At 33.2% G+C, this 18,938-nt stretch overlaps 2 protein-coding genes across 3 annotated transcripts; one reads left to right on the top strand and one right to left on the bottom strand.

The window, feature by feature from the left end:
* Nucleotides 1-1,392: 1,392 nt before the first annotated feature.
* On the top strand, nucleotides 1,393-14,744 carry LOC141404819 (uncharacterized). Of its 2 annotated transcripts, XM_073988545.1 has the most exons (6): nucleotides 1,393-1,442; nucleotides 1,687-1,811; nucleotides 1,865-2,976; nucleotides 11,983-12,141; nucleotides 12,204-12,516; nucleotides 14,088-14,744. In XM_073988545.1, exons 4-5 carry the CDS (start codon nucleotides 12,019-12,021, stop codon nucleotides 12,510-12,512), a joined length of 432 nt encoding a protein of 143 aa, XP_073844646.1. In that variant the 5' UTR covers nucleotides 1,393-1,442; nucleotides 1,687-1,811; nucleotides 1,865-2,976; nucleotides 11,983-12,018; the 3' UTR covers nucleotides 12,513-12,516; nucleotides 14,088-14,744. The 2 variants fall into 2 exon arrangements, with proteins under 2 accessions (XP_073844646.1, XP_073844653.1); XM_073988552.1 differs by lacking the exons at nucleotides 1,393-1,442; nucleotides 1,687-1,811; nucleotides 1,865-2,976 and having other exon boundaries at nucleotides 11,325-12,141.
* LOC141404811 (SPRY domain-containing protein 7) lies at nucleotides 14,269-18,311 on the bottom strand. Its single transcript, XM_073988534.1, has 3 exons — nucleotides 18,098-18,311; nucleotides 16,822-17,415; nucleotides 14,269-15,270 (listed from the first exon to the last, which is right to left on the bottom strand). The coding sequence occupies exons 1-3, from the start codon at nucleotides 18,204-18,206 to the stop codon at nucleotides 15,173-15,175; spliced, it is 801 nt and encodes a 266-aa protein (XP_073844635.1). The 5' UTR covers nucleotides 18,207-18,311; the 3' UTR covers nucleotides 14,269-15,172.
* Between the last annotated feature and the right edge of the window lie 627 nt (nucleotides 18,312-18,938).

The raw sequence follows: 18,938 nt of genomic DNA, 5'->3' as shown, positions 1-18,938 counted from the left end.
TTTTGATAGTCCTTGACCACCTATCAAAATTCCATTGGCTTTGTCCCCTTAGGAAATTCTCTTCCTCCCCCATACAAGATTTCCTCTTAAAACATGTATTTCATGTGTATGGGGTGCCGGAGACCATTGTGAGCGACAATGGAAGCCAATTTAGGTCACATGAGCTAAATGCCTTCTTGACTTCCTATGGAATCAAACACACCTACACTGCCCTGTATTCCCCACAATCCAACGCGTCAACCGTTCACTGATTGCGGGAATACGGGCATATCTAAAAAAAGACCATAAACAGTGGGATGAGAAGTTGAGCCACATCAGCTGTGCTCTCCGAAACTCATTCCACCAATCTATACAATGCTCCCCATACCATGCATTATGCATTATATGGATTTGATATGGTCACCCACGCCTCTTCATACGAGCTATTAAGAAATTTAAACGCTCTGAATGAGCCAACATTCGCCTTGTCGAAAGACGACAGCCTTCAACTAATTCGTCACGACATTAAAAAGCATATAAAAAAAGCGTACGATAAGAACCAAAGCTCCTACAACCTTCGAACAAGACCACAAAATTTCAATGTGGGTCAAATAGTTTATAGGCGAAATTTTGCTCAGAGCAGCCAAGAAAAATCTTTTAATGCCAAGCTCGCTCCAGTTTTTATAAAGGCAAAAGTCAAAGAAACATTAGGTAAGCATTACTATGTCCTAGAGGACTTGGAAGGAAAGGTAATGGGAACTTACCATGGTAAGGACATTAAACCTTAAAACGTCCTTTCTCCCTCTAATTATCCCACGAAATCGTGGCTAATTATATGGTTTGTGGTGGACGTTTGGTCAGAAAATTCAACGGAAGTTTACATAAAAAATTATTCGCATTTATTTGCTCACATTTGGTTATCATTTTAAACATTTTACAAAATAGATGATACTCAAAGATATTTGGTATATTCACACTATTTTACGCAAACCGCTCGAGACCAAAAAAAAAATATTTTGCATATATTTAATAAACGCTGAAAAAGAAAACATTCACTTCCTATACATAGCGTTGTTGTTCAGGGACCACTGTTGCTCCACATATCATATTTGCCCACACCAAATTTTATCAGTGATTCTCGTCTCACTGCAATCAAATACTAAACATAATGAGTAAATGTGAACACTTTTTATATTGGTTATTTACACTCACTTTATTTTTCGTTTGGGAAAAATTTCCAATTATGAAGAATTTCTCTACTCCAAACTACAAGTTTCTTAAATTTATAATGTTTGTTTTTGTTATTCCTCTCTTTGGTGACATTTCATTCATTCATAAATTTACACTCCTTTCTTTGCTAGCCCCCTACTACTATATTCACCACCGTGCAGATAAGTGGTTTATGTACTACCTTACAAAAATCACAGTGGCCGAATATTTTCCTAAAATTACTTATTAAAGAGGTATTAAATAATAATTTTAGCAAAATTTTCGAAATCTACACTATTTTTTTGTAGACACAATATACTTTTTGAAAATACATTAAATTTTATAAATTCGATAACAATTCGAGAACAAAAGGACACACTGTGTACATATCGATACAGGAATTTTGCATTTTATTTTGTTCATATTCTTTGCGACTAACTTAAGATTATTATCAAGTCAGAAACAAAATTCTTCCTTTTTTATTAAAAACTTTGAAAGAATCAGAACAAAATCGTCCGCTACAAAATCTATAAAAATTTTGTCAATCCATATATTTAACAAATTTCAAGTTGAAAATATAATTCACTTTCAACATCACCAAAATATTTTATCAAATCTTGGAGGTAAATATACCATATAAAGTGTGAAATCAAATGTGTAACCAAAGTGATTTTAGGCAAATATAATTTCTGTGCAATTGTGGCTTCCACTAAACCGCTATACGTGGTTCTGAAGACCCTAGTGATAGTGCCACAATATTTTACTTGGAACTGTACCAAAACCATACGGAAACTCCACATCAAATAGGGTACCTGTCAATCTCGACATTTTATGACCGTCCTTCAGAGATTTCAAAGGTCGTAAGAGGAGCTAAGTACGTACCAACGTTATTTGCAAGTCCAACTTGGAAACCAAGTCCTTCCAGACTTAGGATCTGGATCAAAGCCATAAAGTGGTAGTGTCTCCAAGAAAAAGTAAACTTCCCGCACATATTATACACAACACCAGATCACGCTGCCCACAGGGTAGTCGTGCATCTATATTCATCCAGTGATACATCGATCAGTATTACGATTTGTACCAACATAACCTGATAAGGGCACCTTGGAAGCTCTATAAGGGTGTCATATACCATTCCCCATTTATCTGTGCTGGCTATACGAGCATTTTTTTCCTTGAAGAACTCAACCATATAAAGACACAACGCAACATCAGCATATGAAACCTCGGAAGATGTAAAAAAAATGTTGCCTCAGCGTAATTAACAACAGACATAATCTTTCATGGCAGATTCCATTTCATGGTCATGCGGAGTATATTAAAAAATACAAAACCATTAAGTATTATATTAATATTTCTTATGCTTTTTCCAACAACGTGATATACCTACAGTGTATATATATATTTTTTTCAATATTAGAACACATCACTTTGCTTCAATTTTACATATGAAAAATTAAAAAAAAAAAAAAACTTACGGAAGAATTCATGTATATTTTAAAATCAATGGAATACTTTTACATCACATATGATTGTTAGAAATCAGTTGATATAAAACTATTCCAATTGTCTTGAATTAACATCCTTCACACATACTGTACATATATCATGTTGCGTCAGTGTAATTCTTATCTAAAATTTTAAATTTTATTGCATATCAAAAACCTAAAACCTTATCACATGCGAGAAATCAATCACAACTTAAAGAGAACGTTTATAACATCCACATAGAAACTATCTAGATCAACCAGCTTCCAGGAGAAGGCCTTCATCCACGAGGAGAGCTCGGTAAGTTTGCTTATTTTGTTATAAAATTTTAAGAGCAACACATCTCTGTTGCAATATGTGAAATTTCTCTTTTATCTTACATAGTTTTTTTTTTTTTTTTTGAAATGTGATTTCATACTACTCGATCTCTAAATCTCGTCATTGATGTCTTGCTCTTAAAATACAAAAAAAAAAAAAGAAAAGATAATTATTCTCTTGTTGTGGTGATTTCTAACAACTGCATTCAGTGTCATTAACCCCTTAAAGGGGACAGAATTTACACTTTCCTATAACAATTCAGAAAATTTTAAATAATTAAAACTAGATTATTAATCACATAAATAACATTGATATATATGTAAATCGTTTTGATTAGAATGCATAGTATTAGGTATTATTTTGTTAATATTTCTTTAAATTTGATATGAATAAACAAATAATTGAATTCATAATTAACTGCTAATTAAATTAACGACGTTTTCTTACACTCAGGGGTAGCAATTTAGATACGGAGTAGTAGAAGTAGGGGTCCATACAATATTAACCATTATGGACAAAGGTAGGTGCGGGTTTCGAGGTTACTTCTCAAAACATCTGAGAAGTTCCCACTTATTAAAAAGCAGGTGATTAGAATGACCATACTCATTTTTCCTTTTATTTACTCTTTTTTTATATTGGGGATTTAGTAATATATTATTTTTTTTAATTAATTTAATACACGGTCCATATTAAAGTATATTGTAATTTGTTTAGTAGGGAGTCTATAATAATATCTGTAGGTGAACGTGCGCTGACTAAAGGGAGGACAAGAACCCCCCAACACCGACTGAAGCTTCCAATCAAAGGCTCCCGCAGTCCTTCTCTTGGTCAAAGGTTCAAATGCTAGCAATGCATTTTATTATACTCTTGTACATTACAAACATTGTAACTTAATTTTTTTAAATTATTTTTTATTTCTTCCCATATTATCAATTTTTGGGAATGAAAGCAAATGTCTTTTACATTTTGTTCATATTTAAATTTATTTAAGGGGCTGACATAATGTGGTTGTGGAGACATCTGGGTAAAGATGACTACTTGGTGATGAACTCGACTCCTTGCTCTGCTATGTCGTTCACAACTTTCAAGTTGTTTAACATCCTTTACCCTTCCTGGTAATTGATGTTCTGCGGTCAAGTTACAGGATCATTTTCAAAAAATTCGGAGTTAGTGCTTAATCTCTTGAGCAACAAGTAAGTATACCCTGTAATTACGCCTGGTAGACTTTTTCTTGAAATTTCGGCAGTTGTTCTTTTGTTATACCCCGGTTACACTTAGCCGGATTAACCCAGTGGGTTTGGATTTCAAATGTCAATTCCATAGCGCAAACGTCAAATCCTCTCGAAGTGTAACCGTACTATTAGTTTGGTTTTTTCCATCTTCTTCTGCTTGCTTTGTTAAGATTTTTGTCGCATTTGGCTCTTTACGGTGGTTTGAACTATCAGATCAGGCCAACAAGTTCAGGACTAAGATACCACAGATGATATATCATTTTGTTATTTCCTTTATCTGATATTTGTTCCGTATTTCAATAAATCTTCAATGCGGTTTAAGTCTTTTTTTTTCGACCTAAAAAATATATCTGAATTTCGCTTTCACTATTTGTTGTATTAAACTCAATTTATTGTCTAATCCTTTTCAACCTATTGATTATGTTTACCCAATCCATCCAATATTATATCTACATAAACATTATCTTGTTCATTATAGGTTTTGTAAAATCAATAACCCACACTCTCATTTATAACACTCAGATGTTGTCCTTTGATACAAAATAAATAAACAAAATAAGAAACGTTCTGGGCGCGTTAAACCGGGCTCGAAAGATGAAAAGACAAAGTGCTTCTACGACCTCTTGTTCTTGGGAAGTCAGCTGGGAAGTAGTTTTAAAACATTCCCGCCTGCATCGAACTTGGATTTGTCAATCGCAGACTATTCTTATAGAAATCGCGTGAATGTTTATTTGATGTCCGGACGTGCTGCCAAACTTGCAGTCAAAAATCCCTCTCAACAATACTTCTTATAAATCTGAACGCAGGTACAGAAACTCTCGACTTAACATCTGCTCAAGCTGGTAAGGCCCCATTATTCTAGGCATTCGTACACTGCTAAGTCTTGTTTCTCCCCTGAGCTACTGTCAGTTTCAGGAACGCCCAGGAGTTGTTCTTTACCCCCATACCAGATGATACCAGAACAACAACCCGTTATTTCTGCACTGTTTTGGGAATACCTGGTAATAGTTTTCCATGCCAGTGCACGCAAATGGCCTTGTTTTGGGGTATCTTGCTTGAAGTTGTTGCGAGTATTTTCGCTGTTTAATCTCCGGAATAAACGGATAAAGCTTCTAAAGATCATATATTTTTTGGGTGTCCTCTCCGAGAGCTTCTACTGTAGAAAAAATTATACGACTTAGGTTCCTATAGGACACTTTAAAGGGATCCAGCAGCAATGACAATTTCATGGTTAGGAGTTTTTGTTGAAGCTGCGCTTGATTATTTTCGGGACTATTAAAACTACAGATGGTTCTTCAGATTCTACGAAGCGTTTAGCATCAAAAGAAGACCTAGACCTCATTGAAAATCTATTGAAATACGAAAACATAGAGAGAAAAAGGAAATAAAAAATGATAAATCACCTGTGGTATCTTAGTCCTGAACTTGTTGGCTTGACATTGGTTGATCCGACAGTGCAAAACACCGTAAAGGGTCAAACGGCGAAAAAATCTTAACAAAGCGAAGATGGAAACTTCTCCGGAAGATGGAAACTTCTGTTCGAAATTCATAAAAAAGTCACATTAACTCCGAGTCGAGCTCACCACAGATTACAACCAATTAATTACAAAGGACGAATAACTAAAACAATGCGTTCCCAGATAGTCACGTTAATCGGGACATCTCGAATTCAGTAATACTTACCCATTTTGTTTTTGAATATAAAATGAAGAATAGAATAGAATAGAATGGCTTTTAATGCATAATACTGGCAAATAGACGAGATTTTCATAACTTCGAGGCTCCAGTAGCACGTATTAACTTATTCCAATGGTGCTCAATTGACAATCTTAATCTTAAATCTATCTAAATTCTAATCTAAGTAAACAGTTTAGGCGGCACCCCCGCCTAAAAAAATCCGACATCGATTTCTTCCCTTTGACTTAAAACCAGCCTAAAGCTACAAATTAAGACAAAGAAAATATTAAATTTACATAAAATGATTGATATTTTATCAAATTTTATATTTTTGCATAGCTTAACAATAAAAATATTATTACAATACCATATACCCTACACCACAGTCTTAATTTAGGACACTTTAAAGTTTTTTTTGATGATTTTTTCCAACTTTAATTGTAAATTTTACGAGTTTTTTGACGATTTTCGACCAAAAACTGTTTGCACATTTTGCATATTCTGCATATTTTTTTGCATATTTTTACATATTTTGCATATTTTTTTGAATATTTTGCATATTTTTTGGCATATTTTTTGCATATATTTTGCATATTTTTGATATGACCCCAAATATCGAAAAATTGACCCTCAAAACGCCTAGATCCAAAATTTGAGTCCAATCGGATGAGAAATAAAAAACATGCAAAAATCCGATGTCTAGTGATCAGTTTGTTTATGGTTTGGATCAAGGTACATGGAATAGCTGTCCGAAAATGAAGATTTCTACAAAAACATACGAGACATAACATATTACAATATGTCGAATCCATGGTATAAGTAAAGAGGTAGATTTAAATGAAAAAATCTATAGAACCCTTGTTTTTCCTGAATTCATAAAACTTCAAAATTAGTAAACAAAAAGGCAACAAGTGGGTTTGTTTACAAAATTCCAATTTTGATCATTTTATAAAAAACCCGAAAAATGAATGAAGGTCCAAGGTTTCTCCACATAATCGAGTTGTGGATATGATAAAATGTTTGTTTCAATAATAAGCTGAAGGATTTCTTCCATAAAAATGTTCTGAAAACAATTTTGAAAATCATTGAATTCGATTGTTTTTAAAATTGTTGGCATATTATTCAAACATCACACACACATACAAAGATTGTGTATATTGTTTTGACGTTTTAGGAACAGTCGAAAGAAAACAAGTAAGAAAAGCTTTAAGTTCGGTCGGACCGAACTTTTTATACCCTCCACCACATATTTCAGCCATTTCGGTGGATTAATGTGGCCACAACCTTAAAAATACCGAAAATCGGAAGGTACCGTTCTATGGGGGCTATATGATGGCGTGGACCTATACTTACAAAATTCTGGGGGAAAGTTTTATACGCCTAAAGAAGACTAAATACCAAATTTCAGCCATCTCGGTGTGATAATGAGGCTAAAACGTTCAAAATATCGAAAATGGGGAGATATTGTATTATGGGGGCTATATCAACACGTGGACCTGTATAAACATTTTATGGTAGAAATGTTTCTTAGCCTCTGGAAACACAAAATACAAACTTACAACCGATTCTTTGGTCAAATGAGTCTAATACATTCGAAATATATTAAAATGACGCGTACTTTATAAGGGGCCTTATGTGGGGGCTATACCAAAATGTGGACCTATATAACCCAACTTTGGTATGAATGTTTTCTGGCCCCTGCAGACACAAAATACCAAATTACAACCAATTCTGTGGTCAAGTGGGTCTAATACATTCAAAATATATTAAAATGACGCGTACTTTATATGGGGCCTTATATGGGGGCTATACCAAAACGTGGACCTATATAACCCAACTTTGGTAGGAATATTTTTTGGCCTCTGGAGACACAAAGTACCAAATTACAACCAATTCGGTGGTAAAATGGGCCAAATATCTTAAAAATTCCTTAAAATGACGACGCGTCACGCGTCATTTTGTATGGGGGCTATACGAAAGCGTGGACCTACATAGCCCGCTTTCAATACCAAAAGTCCTACGTAAATATAACATATTTTCCCAAAATTTCATCAACCTACGTCAATCCGTTCGGACGCTAGAGTGATTTCCACAGACGGACAGACGGACAGACGGACGGACATGGCTATATCGATGTAGAATTGCACGCTGATCAAGAATATATATACTTTGTGGGGTCTACAATGATTATTTCGAGTAGTTACAAACGTAGTGACAAACTTAATATACCCCCATCCTATGGTGGAGGGTATAAAAATTTAAATTGACAGGAAGCTTTGGCTAACCTTTATTATTAAACCATGGTCGAATCCATTACCTATTGAATCTGCATTTTTGGATAGAAAAAACTGGAACAAAATAAAAAGAAACACACACGCACAAAGCTTTTTTGCAATGACAATTTCTACACACACACACAACATACGATTTTTTGCCAGCCACCTAAATGAAGGATGTTTTTTCTAAAATTAATTAATTAATCTTTCTATCTATGGAGTAGTTAAATTATATTAGTCTTTTGTTTGTTTGTATTTGGTGCATGTATGCGTTATCATCAAACGACCGATTAAGAGCCGGTGAACGATTTTGATCCGAATGTTTGAACTGGACAGTGAACTATGAACTAGATTACTGACCTCGTTCAGTTTAAAGAGCTGAGCTATTGAACTAGATCTTTCTAATGAACTAGATTGTACAACTCTACTTCCAACAAAACTGACAGTCATCGAGGTCTATTTCGTTAATATCAAAGTCTAGCTGAATAATTACTTTCCTAATCACTAAATTATACCTTAAATGTTGTATTTCAATCATTTTTAGCTAACAAAAAGTTTTTATTTGCCAGCAAATTGCCGTAAAAGTACGTTGACTGTCAGTTTTGTTGGACCGTGTGTACTATGCTTAGTCCCAATTTACATTAGGCGAGTTTACTTGCGGCAATTGTCAATTTAAGGGAGAGAGAGGTGAGGCATATGGTAACCCTTTGCCTCTCAACACCCTCTCTCACCTACAAACTGACAATTGCCACAAGGAAAATTGCCTAATGTAAATATGGAATTAAAGCTGTTCTGCAACACACTTTACACCTAGTTGGGGTGTATTCCTCACACTGAAATTTTGATGGCGAGAGCTGAGTAAAGCCTTATTTTTTAAAGAAAATAATTGAAAACTTCTACAAAAAACTGCATAGAACTAAAATTTAATTTGTTTTCTATGAGCATTGAAAAAAATATTTAATTATCTTAACAAAATTATTATATTATGATTTAAAAATGTATTTTTTCTTGAAGTACTAAATTCAACATCTACGCGCTCTTGTAAGTGCTGTTTTACATTTAAGCGACTTGTCTTACGATTTTTTGTCTCCTAGTAAGAAAAATTGAAACAAAATTTAGTTTTGCAATGAATTTTGTGCATAAAAAATCATTTAAAGCATAAAATGATTATTTGTTATAAGCATTTTAAAATTTGTATAACATATTTTTATAAAATACCTTCTTTTTACATTAAGTATTTTTAACAAAATGTACACTTGGTACCATGTTACAAAAAAATGCAACCCTGTGTGTGAAATTTACGAAGATGAGCAAAGAGGAGACAAAAAATCGTAAGACAAGTCGCTTAAATGTAAAACAGCACTAATGCCAAGTTTATACTTGTGCTCCAAAATCCAATGGATTTCACGAAATCCTGAAATACACCCCGGTGTTTACACTTATTTTTTGTTGATTTCAAACATATCACAATGATCAAGGTAGATGCATATGCGCAGCTGATCGAACATGAATGTTCAAAACAAGTTGTTGTAAATTGAATTAATCATCAAATATATACGACAATATAGAACTTTAAAACTTTATTTGGAAAATTATCGTAAAATTATCTATATATCGTATTAATTGTGTATAGTACTAACAAATGAAAAATAAAAAAATGATTTTATCTTTGAGACATCGTTATAATAAATTTTAGCTCTGTTCCACAATTTTTTTACAATTTTTACCACTTTTACACATTTTTCGTTCCCTTACACAAAAAAAAATCTGGCAAGACTTGCACTTCTCTTTAAACAAAAATAGCGCCGAATAACACCCTCTTCTCCTGTTTTCTGCCATACAATTTTGGCCTAGTAGAAACTAGCAGCAATCATGTTCATTGGCATCTAATATGATAGCCGATACGTTGATTTTGATATTTATGCTGGAGTTTTTGCAACTTCCGTCATTTTTCCGTTCCCGTATTTTTTAAGAAATTTGTATGGGGAAGCAAGTTTTGACAATTCGCTCTTTTTTCTAACATTGCCATTAAAAAGTACGGGAACACAATAAAAAATATCATTGTAACAAAGTAATTTAATATTTTTTTCACATTGTTTACAAATTTTGATACTAAAATTTTTTGTTGCAGCAATTGACCATCTACCTTGTTTATTCTGATACGCGAAAAGTGTTGCAACTTTTGGTACTTTTTTAGGCAAAAGCAGGGTTGTATATCATGTGTACTGTGATTTCGATGTTGATTTCGCTGAAATCACGAAATGAGAGGATTTCATTTTTGTATGCGAAATCATGATAAATTTTGCTTGATTCCGCGCGAAATCACGAAACGCCTTCGAAATCACGAAACGACGCCAAATGTAAACTAATGTTTGGTTTACATTCGGCTTCGTTTCGTGATTTCAAAGGCTTTTCGTGATTTCGCGCGGAATCAAGCAAAATTTATCATGATTTCGCATACAAAAATGAAATCATCTCATTTCGTGATTTCAGCGAAATCAACATCGAAATCACAGTACACATGATATACAACCTTGCTTTTGCCTAAAAAAGTACCAAAAGTTGCAACACTTTTGACGTATGACAATAAACAAGGTAGATGTGCGAATTGCTGCAACAAAAAATGTTAGTATCAAAATTTGTAAACAATGTGAAAAAATATTAAATTACTTTGTTACAATGCTATTTTTCATTGTGTTCCCGTACTTTTTAATGGTAATTTTAAAAAATAGAGCGAATTGTCAAAAATTGCTTCCCCATACAAATTTCCTAAAAAATACGGGAACGGAAATATGACGGAAATTGCAAAAACTCCAGCAGAAATGTCAAAATTAACGTATCAGTTATAATATTAGATACCAATGAACATAAGAACATGCTTGCTGCTGGTTTCTACTAGGCCAAAATTTTATGGCAGAAAACAGGAGAAGAGGGTGTTATTCGTCGCTATTTTTTTTTAAAGAGAATTGCAAGTCTTGCTAGATTTCGGTGTACGGGAACGCATTTTTAGCACTAAACGGAAAAACTACTGCAAGTACTAATATTTTGCAGGTTCTGAGCACAACTTTTATCTATCAGAATTTATTATTATGATGTCTCAACGATAATTTTTTTTTTTTTTTGGTACTATACACTATTAATGCGATATATAGATAATTTTACGATAATTTTCGAAATAAAGTTGTAAAGTTCTATATTGTCTTATATTTTTGATGTTTAATTCAATTTACAACAACTTGTTTTGAAAATTCATGTTCGCTCAGCTGCGCATATGCATCTACCTTGATCATTGCGATATGTTTGAAATCAACAAAAAATAAGTGTAAACACCGGGGTGTATTTCAGGATTTCGTGAAATCCAGTGGATTTTGGAGCGCAAGTGTAAACTTGGCATAAGAGTTCGTTTCTTTGTAAACAATCAAAAGAATAAAGCGTATAAGTTAACGACAGTTCATGGTTCATTCTACCATGCGACAGTTACTCCATTCTATCATAACAGTTACTCCATTCTATCATAACAGCTTTGTTCCAGAACTAAAAAGTTTTTACAATTTTTACGACTTTTACACATTTTACCCGAAAACCTGTTCCCGTACACAAAAAAGTTGTAAAATGTTCACTTCTCTTTAAACAAAATTGGCGCTGAATGCCGCTCTCTTTAAAAATTTTTACTCGACAAATTTGAGTGTGTAAAAAATAGTAACATGGATGCCAGCGTCGAAGAAGAAGAAGAAATCTCCTTCGTATTACTTCCCACACTGTCAGTTTTGTTTTGGCTAATTTGTCTTCTTTTTCGCGTCTAGTTTAAACTAAAATTAAATTAATTTAAAGGTGTCAAAATGAGAAGAGCTCATAAATTAAAGGTTCAGGCTATACAAAAAGAACAAATGCAATTAGTGAAAATAGAAAAATCACTGGAAGAATTACTGGGAAACATCAATGAGTCCATCAATACACTGAAGGTAAGAATCTACTTCAGTCATTCTTAAGCATGCTATTAAAAAATTATTTTTATTAATTTTAGGTTGAAGAGTTACAGTTAAAATCGAGTTTAGTTGAGCTTTACACGGCTTCCGGTCAAAACGATGAACAACCAACGCCTTCAACGTCCAAGGCCATTGTAGCAACGGCAATCGATACACCATCGACAACATTAGCAGCTATACCAGCTATACCCAATACTCCTGCGGATCAGGATGTTGCGATAGACGAAAGTATTAATAAACAATTACTGGATTTGGAATCATTATTAGTACCCATGAAAAAGAGAACTATGCAAAACACCGAAGAAGAAGAAGAGGAGGAAGAAGATGAGGAATTTGTTCCAGAGTAATAACGTATGTATCATTGTTTAATAAGACATAGATTTCTTTAACATGGACCCAAAAGTTGTATGTCAAACATGAACAAGACACATTAACTTATTTATATCAAATACTAATACGACTAATACGAAATATAATAACATTTTTGGAATGAAATTGTTTGGGAACAAATTTCGGAACAAGACGGGTATAAACCCGCACGATCTAATTTTTTTTTTTGAAATTTTTACCACAGGTAGTTCTCGTTGTCTTGAACACAAAAATATATATCATATCTGGAAATTCCATACTTCCCGAGATATAGGCCTTTAAATTCTAAATTTTCTTTAAAATACCCGGGTGTTTAAGCATTTTTTTCTAAGGACAGGGGCAAATCGGGAACAGAAATTTATTTTAAATTCTAAATGTTTCTCTAATAGGTCGTGGGCGTGTATACCCGTCTTATGCCCAAATTTTTCTTTGCCGACAGTTCGATTTTTTTTAATCGTAAGTATCTTTTAATAGCCAACCTTTGGCCTGGATTTTGAGACTTTCTCCTATGGGCAGATGCAAATCTAGGGAATGGGAACACACATTTTTTAAATTATAAATTTGCTGTAAGTAGCAAGCCATTAACGGAATTTTCGGATCTTCAGAGGCCCATAACTCGTGAAGTATACTATATGTGGTAAATTTTTCGTAATTTTTTGCATTTTTGTAAAGGAAAGATAAGACTTTGTCTGATATAGTCCATTTTTTAACTTGATTTAAGTTTGAGCGAAAAATGACCATGTATAAATGTTGGACCCACGTCAGCCAATCCCTTAATTGTCGAACTCACAAGTCATTTTAGTTGGCCAACGTAGGATGTTTATAGAGGTGGGCGAAAAATTATATTAAAAAATGCGCATATAGCGATCGTTTATAGTGTTTTTTATACTGATTCCAACGCTGTATAAATGTTGTTGCGGAAATGTATACTTCCCGAAATATAGTCCTCGAAAGTTCCACAAAGGCCGGAAGGGTCGGTAAAGAAAATTTGTTCTTTATATCGTTTCAATCCAAACCTTCAACAGCCCTAAATTATATTTAAGCCCATACGGAGGTCTTCTATTCGCTGCCTACGGAGGTTTTCATTGAAAACTTTTTAATGCTATAGTACTACGATATACGAATGGTATAGAAGTCTTCTATTCTATAGAACACCCCTACGGATGTCTTCTATTCTATAGAACACACCTACGGATGTCTTCTATTCTATGGAACACCCCAACGAATGTCTTCTTTTCTATAGAAAATCCCTACGAAGATCTTCTATTCTATAGAAAACCCCTACGGAGGTCTTCTATTCTAAAGAAAACCCTACAGAGGTCTCCTATTCTATAGAAGCCCCTACGGAGGTCTTCTTTTCTTGAAGATCCCTACGTAGGTCTTTTGTTCTTAAGGAGACCCCTACGGATGTCTTTTAACCTATAGGAAACCCCTTCTAAGGTCTTCTATTCTATAGAAGACGTCTAGGAGGTATTTTATCCTATACACTAATCTATTCGGCTATTCCCCGCCAATTTGGACATTCTATGATATTAATTTGTATTTCGTTTCAGTCACGCCTTTCACTGCCTTTATTTTATAATCCTTTAAAAACGATTTTAAAGTGAAGAGAATACCAATTTGACTACCATTTCGAGTGGATTCGGGAGTAATAAACAGCTGTCCGTGCAAATGATACGTGGTAATATTTTATATAATATCAAATTATTCTCATAACATTTGCAAAGACTGTAATTTATATTAATATATATTTATTTATTGTTATTGCGAGTAAGGTATACATTCTAAGGACATGTGTATTTATAAATATATATTTGTAATTACAAAGCTTTGTTTAATAACGCAAAACTTATTATAATACAAACGTAGAATAAATATGTTAATTATAGAAAATATATAATTTAGAATGCCAGAAGGAGATCAAAATTATAAGGAATAGTTTTTCTTTAGTTCGTAACTATAGTTGGTTAAGTCTTTAAGAATTTAGTATTAGAATTCTTGGTGTTAACATTTGATAAATATAAGTTTTAATTGTTAAATTTTGTATATATGTCAATAATAAAGATTTTATAATAATATACAATAATATTTAGGATACTGTTTCTTTTTAAGTACACTATCATACAGTCATGTGTGAATAATATTTGTTCATATATCAATGTAATCTAATAAATAAAAATACAAATTTGAATGAAATTTTGAAATAAAAACTTTGGTGTAAATGCAATTTTTAGTAAAAAAAAAATAATTGAAAAATGTAGCAACGATCGTACTGCAATGTGTGATAGCTAGAATGAAAGTCTCGTAATGCCAAGAACAGTTGAGTAAATTTTTAGACTGTCATCCATCTATTGGTTAATCTCGTGTACATTTGTTTGTTCTAAACGCTAACCTATATTGAATTGCAAATTACTTAGGAATGTGTGTGTAAATGAAATGCATTGATTGATTACTTTTTGGGATTGTCTCCCTAAATCCATGTTGGAAATTAATATATAAATTAATTAGAAAAAATATTAAATACTACAGACTAGATTACAAGTTACAACAATACAGAGTAAGAACATTTCCGCATTAATTTTCCACTTAAAATTATTCACATTAAGAAGAAAGAATGTATTTCCGGTAAATGTAAATTTTATAATAGAGATTGTTCCAACATAATACGTTCAAAACCATTTGGTGGTGGATAGTGGAAATTATCCAAAATGATGTCCAAAATTGCACCATTACCAACTGAAATAGAAAAGTGATAAAATTAACAAATTAAAATACTGTAAAACGGAGTTTAGAAAGAACAAATTGACTTTCCCCTAAGACATATTAGACAATTTAATATAAGTATTATGTGTATTCGTTTACCCAAAACTTGTAGAAATTGTTACTGGATGTTGTTCGTTTACTCTACAGTGTAATGCAAAATACCTTAGTCATTTACAAGAAGTTACTGGACTTGCACAAATGATTGAGTAAACGAACACATCTATTGTTGAATCCACAACCTATGTCCATATTTATATTATTTATTTATTTATTCCTCAGTAATATCAAAGCCTTCATGGCCAAAAAATATATTACATAGCATATAAACCTGAAATCATAAATTTAACATGTTCCTATTAGGCAATTTTCCATCAAACTGACAATTGCCGCATGAAAAATTGTCTAATATAGATACGGACTAAGAGTTTGAACTGTAACGTTATATGGGGCTGCATTAACATTTTTTGTAAACTGTAACTTCTGGTGGTGAATGCGGTATTCATTGAGTTCGACAAATGTCTTCTTAATACTTTGTTGACCCTTTGATTTCTACTGTCTCTACTTACTGGTAATTGAGTAGAGTAACTGTCTACAAAAAGGAACCTGGACATTATATAATCTGTCATAACTAACACCGGAGTAAAAACTGGTAAACTGTCAACGTAAAGTTTAAACAATATAATACTCCTCTTTGGAAATAGACAGTCATCAACTTCGAGTCGTTCAAATAAATAAGCATCAGCAGATGATACTCTTTTAGATTAGAAATTATTTTTTTTTTTTTTTAACATATGGCTATTGTATGAATGATGAAACATTTAACTTACCATATATAACCGGAAACACTGTACTGGCTTTAACATATTAGACAATTTAATATAAGTATTATGTGTATTCGTTTACCCAAAACTTGTTGAAATTGTTACTGGTTGTTGTTCGTTTACTCTACAGTGTATTGCAAAATACCTTAGTTATTTACAAGAAGTTACTGGACTTGCACAAATAATTGAGTAAACGAACACACCTATTGTTGTCCATATTTACATTAGGCAATTTTCCTTGGGGCAATTGCCATCAAACTGACAATTGCCGCATGGAAAATTGTCTAATATAGATACGGACTAAGAGTTTGAACTGTAACGTTATATGGGGCTGCATTAACAATTTTTGTAAACAGTAACTTCTGGTGGTGAATGCGGTATTCATTGAGTTCGACAAATCTCTTCTCAATACTTTGTTGACCCTTTGATTTCTACTGTCTCTACTTACTGGTAATTGAGTAAAGTAACTGTCTACAAAAAGGAACCTGGACATTATATAATCTGTCATAACTAACACCGGAGTAAAAACTGGTAAACTTTCAACGTAAAGTTTAAACAATATAATACTCCTCTTTGGAAATAGACCGCCATCAACTTCGAGTCTTTCAAATAAATATGCATCAGCAGATGATACTCTTTTAGATTAGAAATTAGTTTTTTTCAACATATGGCTTTTGTATGAATGATGAAACATTAAACTTACCGTATATAACCGGAAACACTGTACTGGCTTTAACATTTTGAAATGGCACATCCAATTTCTTTCCATTAAAGTAAAAATTCAGTTCAATATGATCGAATGACACGCCAACAATATCACCCTCATCAGGAAAATTGTTTTGTGTTGTTCTTGGATTATTCGTCGTCGAACTGTTATTTTCCTGATTTGATTCTTTCACTTCTGCAACGCCGCCACCATCACTTCGGCCCGTTGTAAGTAGCAAATCTTCATTAATATCTTCGATACCTATTAAACCTGGAACTGCGGTACCATTTATTATAATATCACCATTATCAGCAATGTTTTTGGGTTCATTTGTTGTAGCCACAACAGGACCATATTCTTCACCATTGTGACGGGTAACATTATCGGAACACAGACACCAACTTTCCTTATCCAAGCCACCATATTTCTTATCAAGGTCCGCTTGGCGAGTAGCCAAACCAATCGACCAAATTCCTTTTTGTTGAATTTTCACTTCAAAATAAGATTTCGATTGAACCAGCGGAGCTGTACCCAATGCACCTCCGGAACCCGTAATGCGTAGATAGTTTGATAATAATATGACTTCAGTGCCTGTTGAAGAGAGTTTTGTTGAAGAAATTAAAAAATAGGGAACAAGATGTGCTGACGCGCTAACTCGGAACGGGATAAAATTTTGGGAAAAATCTGAAATTTGTACCACTGGTAGATATTGTCCTGATTACAAAAATATACAGCCCGATCATGAATATCAACTCCTCGTGAGTTTTCTCACTCAGTCCTTTAAATTGCAGAGAGGCACAACTCACGGGGAGTTGATATTCATGATCGGGCTGATAAAGTTCTTTGGGGGAAGTCCAACTTCGCCATTTGTGAAGGGATAATGATAATATAATTGTAATGGTTACGGAATTCACTATGATATACAACATCCATAATTAGCCGGGCTACGGCCGGGGATTTAGGGTTTTCTTCTACAAACAGGTACAAATATCGCGCACGGCAGAGTATTCAATTTATGCCAAAGTCGGCTGCTTGGAAAAATGTCCATAGGAGAACGAAGGCCGGCTATTTAGGGATAAATTGTATTGTATATAATAGAGCATTTCGTGAGCTTTACAATGACATCTGTTTGTTATATGTATGTTCACAATTTGCATGTTATAAACAATGGAATTCTCGGTACTTCAAAGGACATATCTCGGGAAATCTAACAGTGAAAAAAAAATTCATACCGAGGCAGCTCATCTTATGCCAAAAATCTAATCCTATTTACCAGCATTAGAAACATCTAAATGAATTTCGGGCTCCTTAACACGATTAACAACTGTTTTATTTGTCTGGTGCACTCTTCCATTTAAACAAGTTCTCAAGCAACAAAACATGATATCGTTATTTCTTTTATTTTTTTATTTTTTAATTATTTATCACTGAATTTGCCAATCTGTTTATTATTTTGCAACCAAATGTCATACACTCTTCTTCTTTTTAATCCTTATTTTATGCAGAGTGAGATGATACCTTTGGCAAGTCGTATTTATTAAGGCCTGCGTACATAAACTGCCTTGTTTTCCTGCTTCATTTCTGACAACATAATCATGGTTTAATAAGAAAGGTTAGACAAAGCTTTATGTCAATTTAAATTTTTTTCATTCGAGTATGCCTAAAACTTCAAAACAACATAAACAAACTGTGTATGTGTGTGTGGTGTTTGAATAATATGCCAAACAATTTTAAAAACAATCGAATTGAATGATTTTTAAAATTGTTTTTAGACCATTTGTATTGAAGAAATTGGTGGGATTTGCATTGAAACAATCAGTTTATCATATTCACAACTCGATTGTGTGGAGAAAACTTAACTCTTCATTCATTTTTCGCGTTTTTTATAAAATGCTCAAAAAATGCATTGTAAACAAACCCAATTGTTGCTTTTATTTTGAAGTTTTAGGAATTTAAGAAAAACAAGGGTTCTATAGATTTTTTTCATTTAAATCTACCTCTTTACTTATACCATGAACATAATAATAAAAGAATAAAGAGGGCCGAGCAAATTTCGAACTGGGTTGCCCTTTTCGTTTTTATTCTTTTATCAGAAGGTAAGCAGGCAAGGCAGC

Source organism: Musca autumnalis, unplaced genomic scaffold, assembly GCF_047663935.1.
Source record: "Musca autumnalis isolate F117 unplaced genomic scaffold, ASM4766393v1 scaffold_1, whole genome shotgun sequence".
Classification (NCBI taxonomy): domain Eukaryota; kingdom Metazoa; phylum Arthropoda; class Insecta; order Diptera; family Muscidae; genus Musca; species Musca autumnalis.
Note: the sequence above shows the minus strand (reverse complement) of the source record. Positions and strands in the feature narration are given on the sequence as shown.

Coding starts and splice junctions, on each gene's coding strand:
- LOC141404819 (XM_073988545.1), top strand. CDS start 12,019: ATGAGAAGAGCTCATAAATTAAAGGTTCAGGCTATACAAAAAGAACAA. Junction 12,142..12,203: donor AGTCCATCAATACACTGAAG/GTAAGAATCTAC, acceptor TATTAATTTTAG/GTTGAAGAGTTACAGTTAAA.
- LOC141404811 (XM_073988534.1), bottom strand. CDS start 18,206: ATGTTTTGTTGCTTGAGAACTTGTTTAAATGGAAGAGTGCACCAGACA. Junction 17,416..18,097: donor TTTAGATGTTTCTAATGCTG/GTAAATAGGATT, acceptor TCTCTTCAACAG/GCACTGAAGTCATATTATTA. Junction 15,271..16,821: donor AGTGTTTCCGGTTATATACG/GTAAGTTTAATG, acceptor TTTCTATTTCAG/TTGGTAATGGTGCAATTTTG.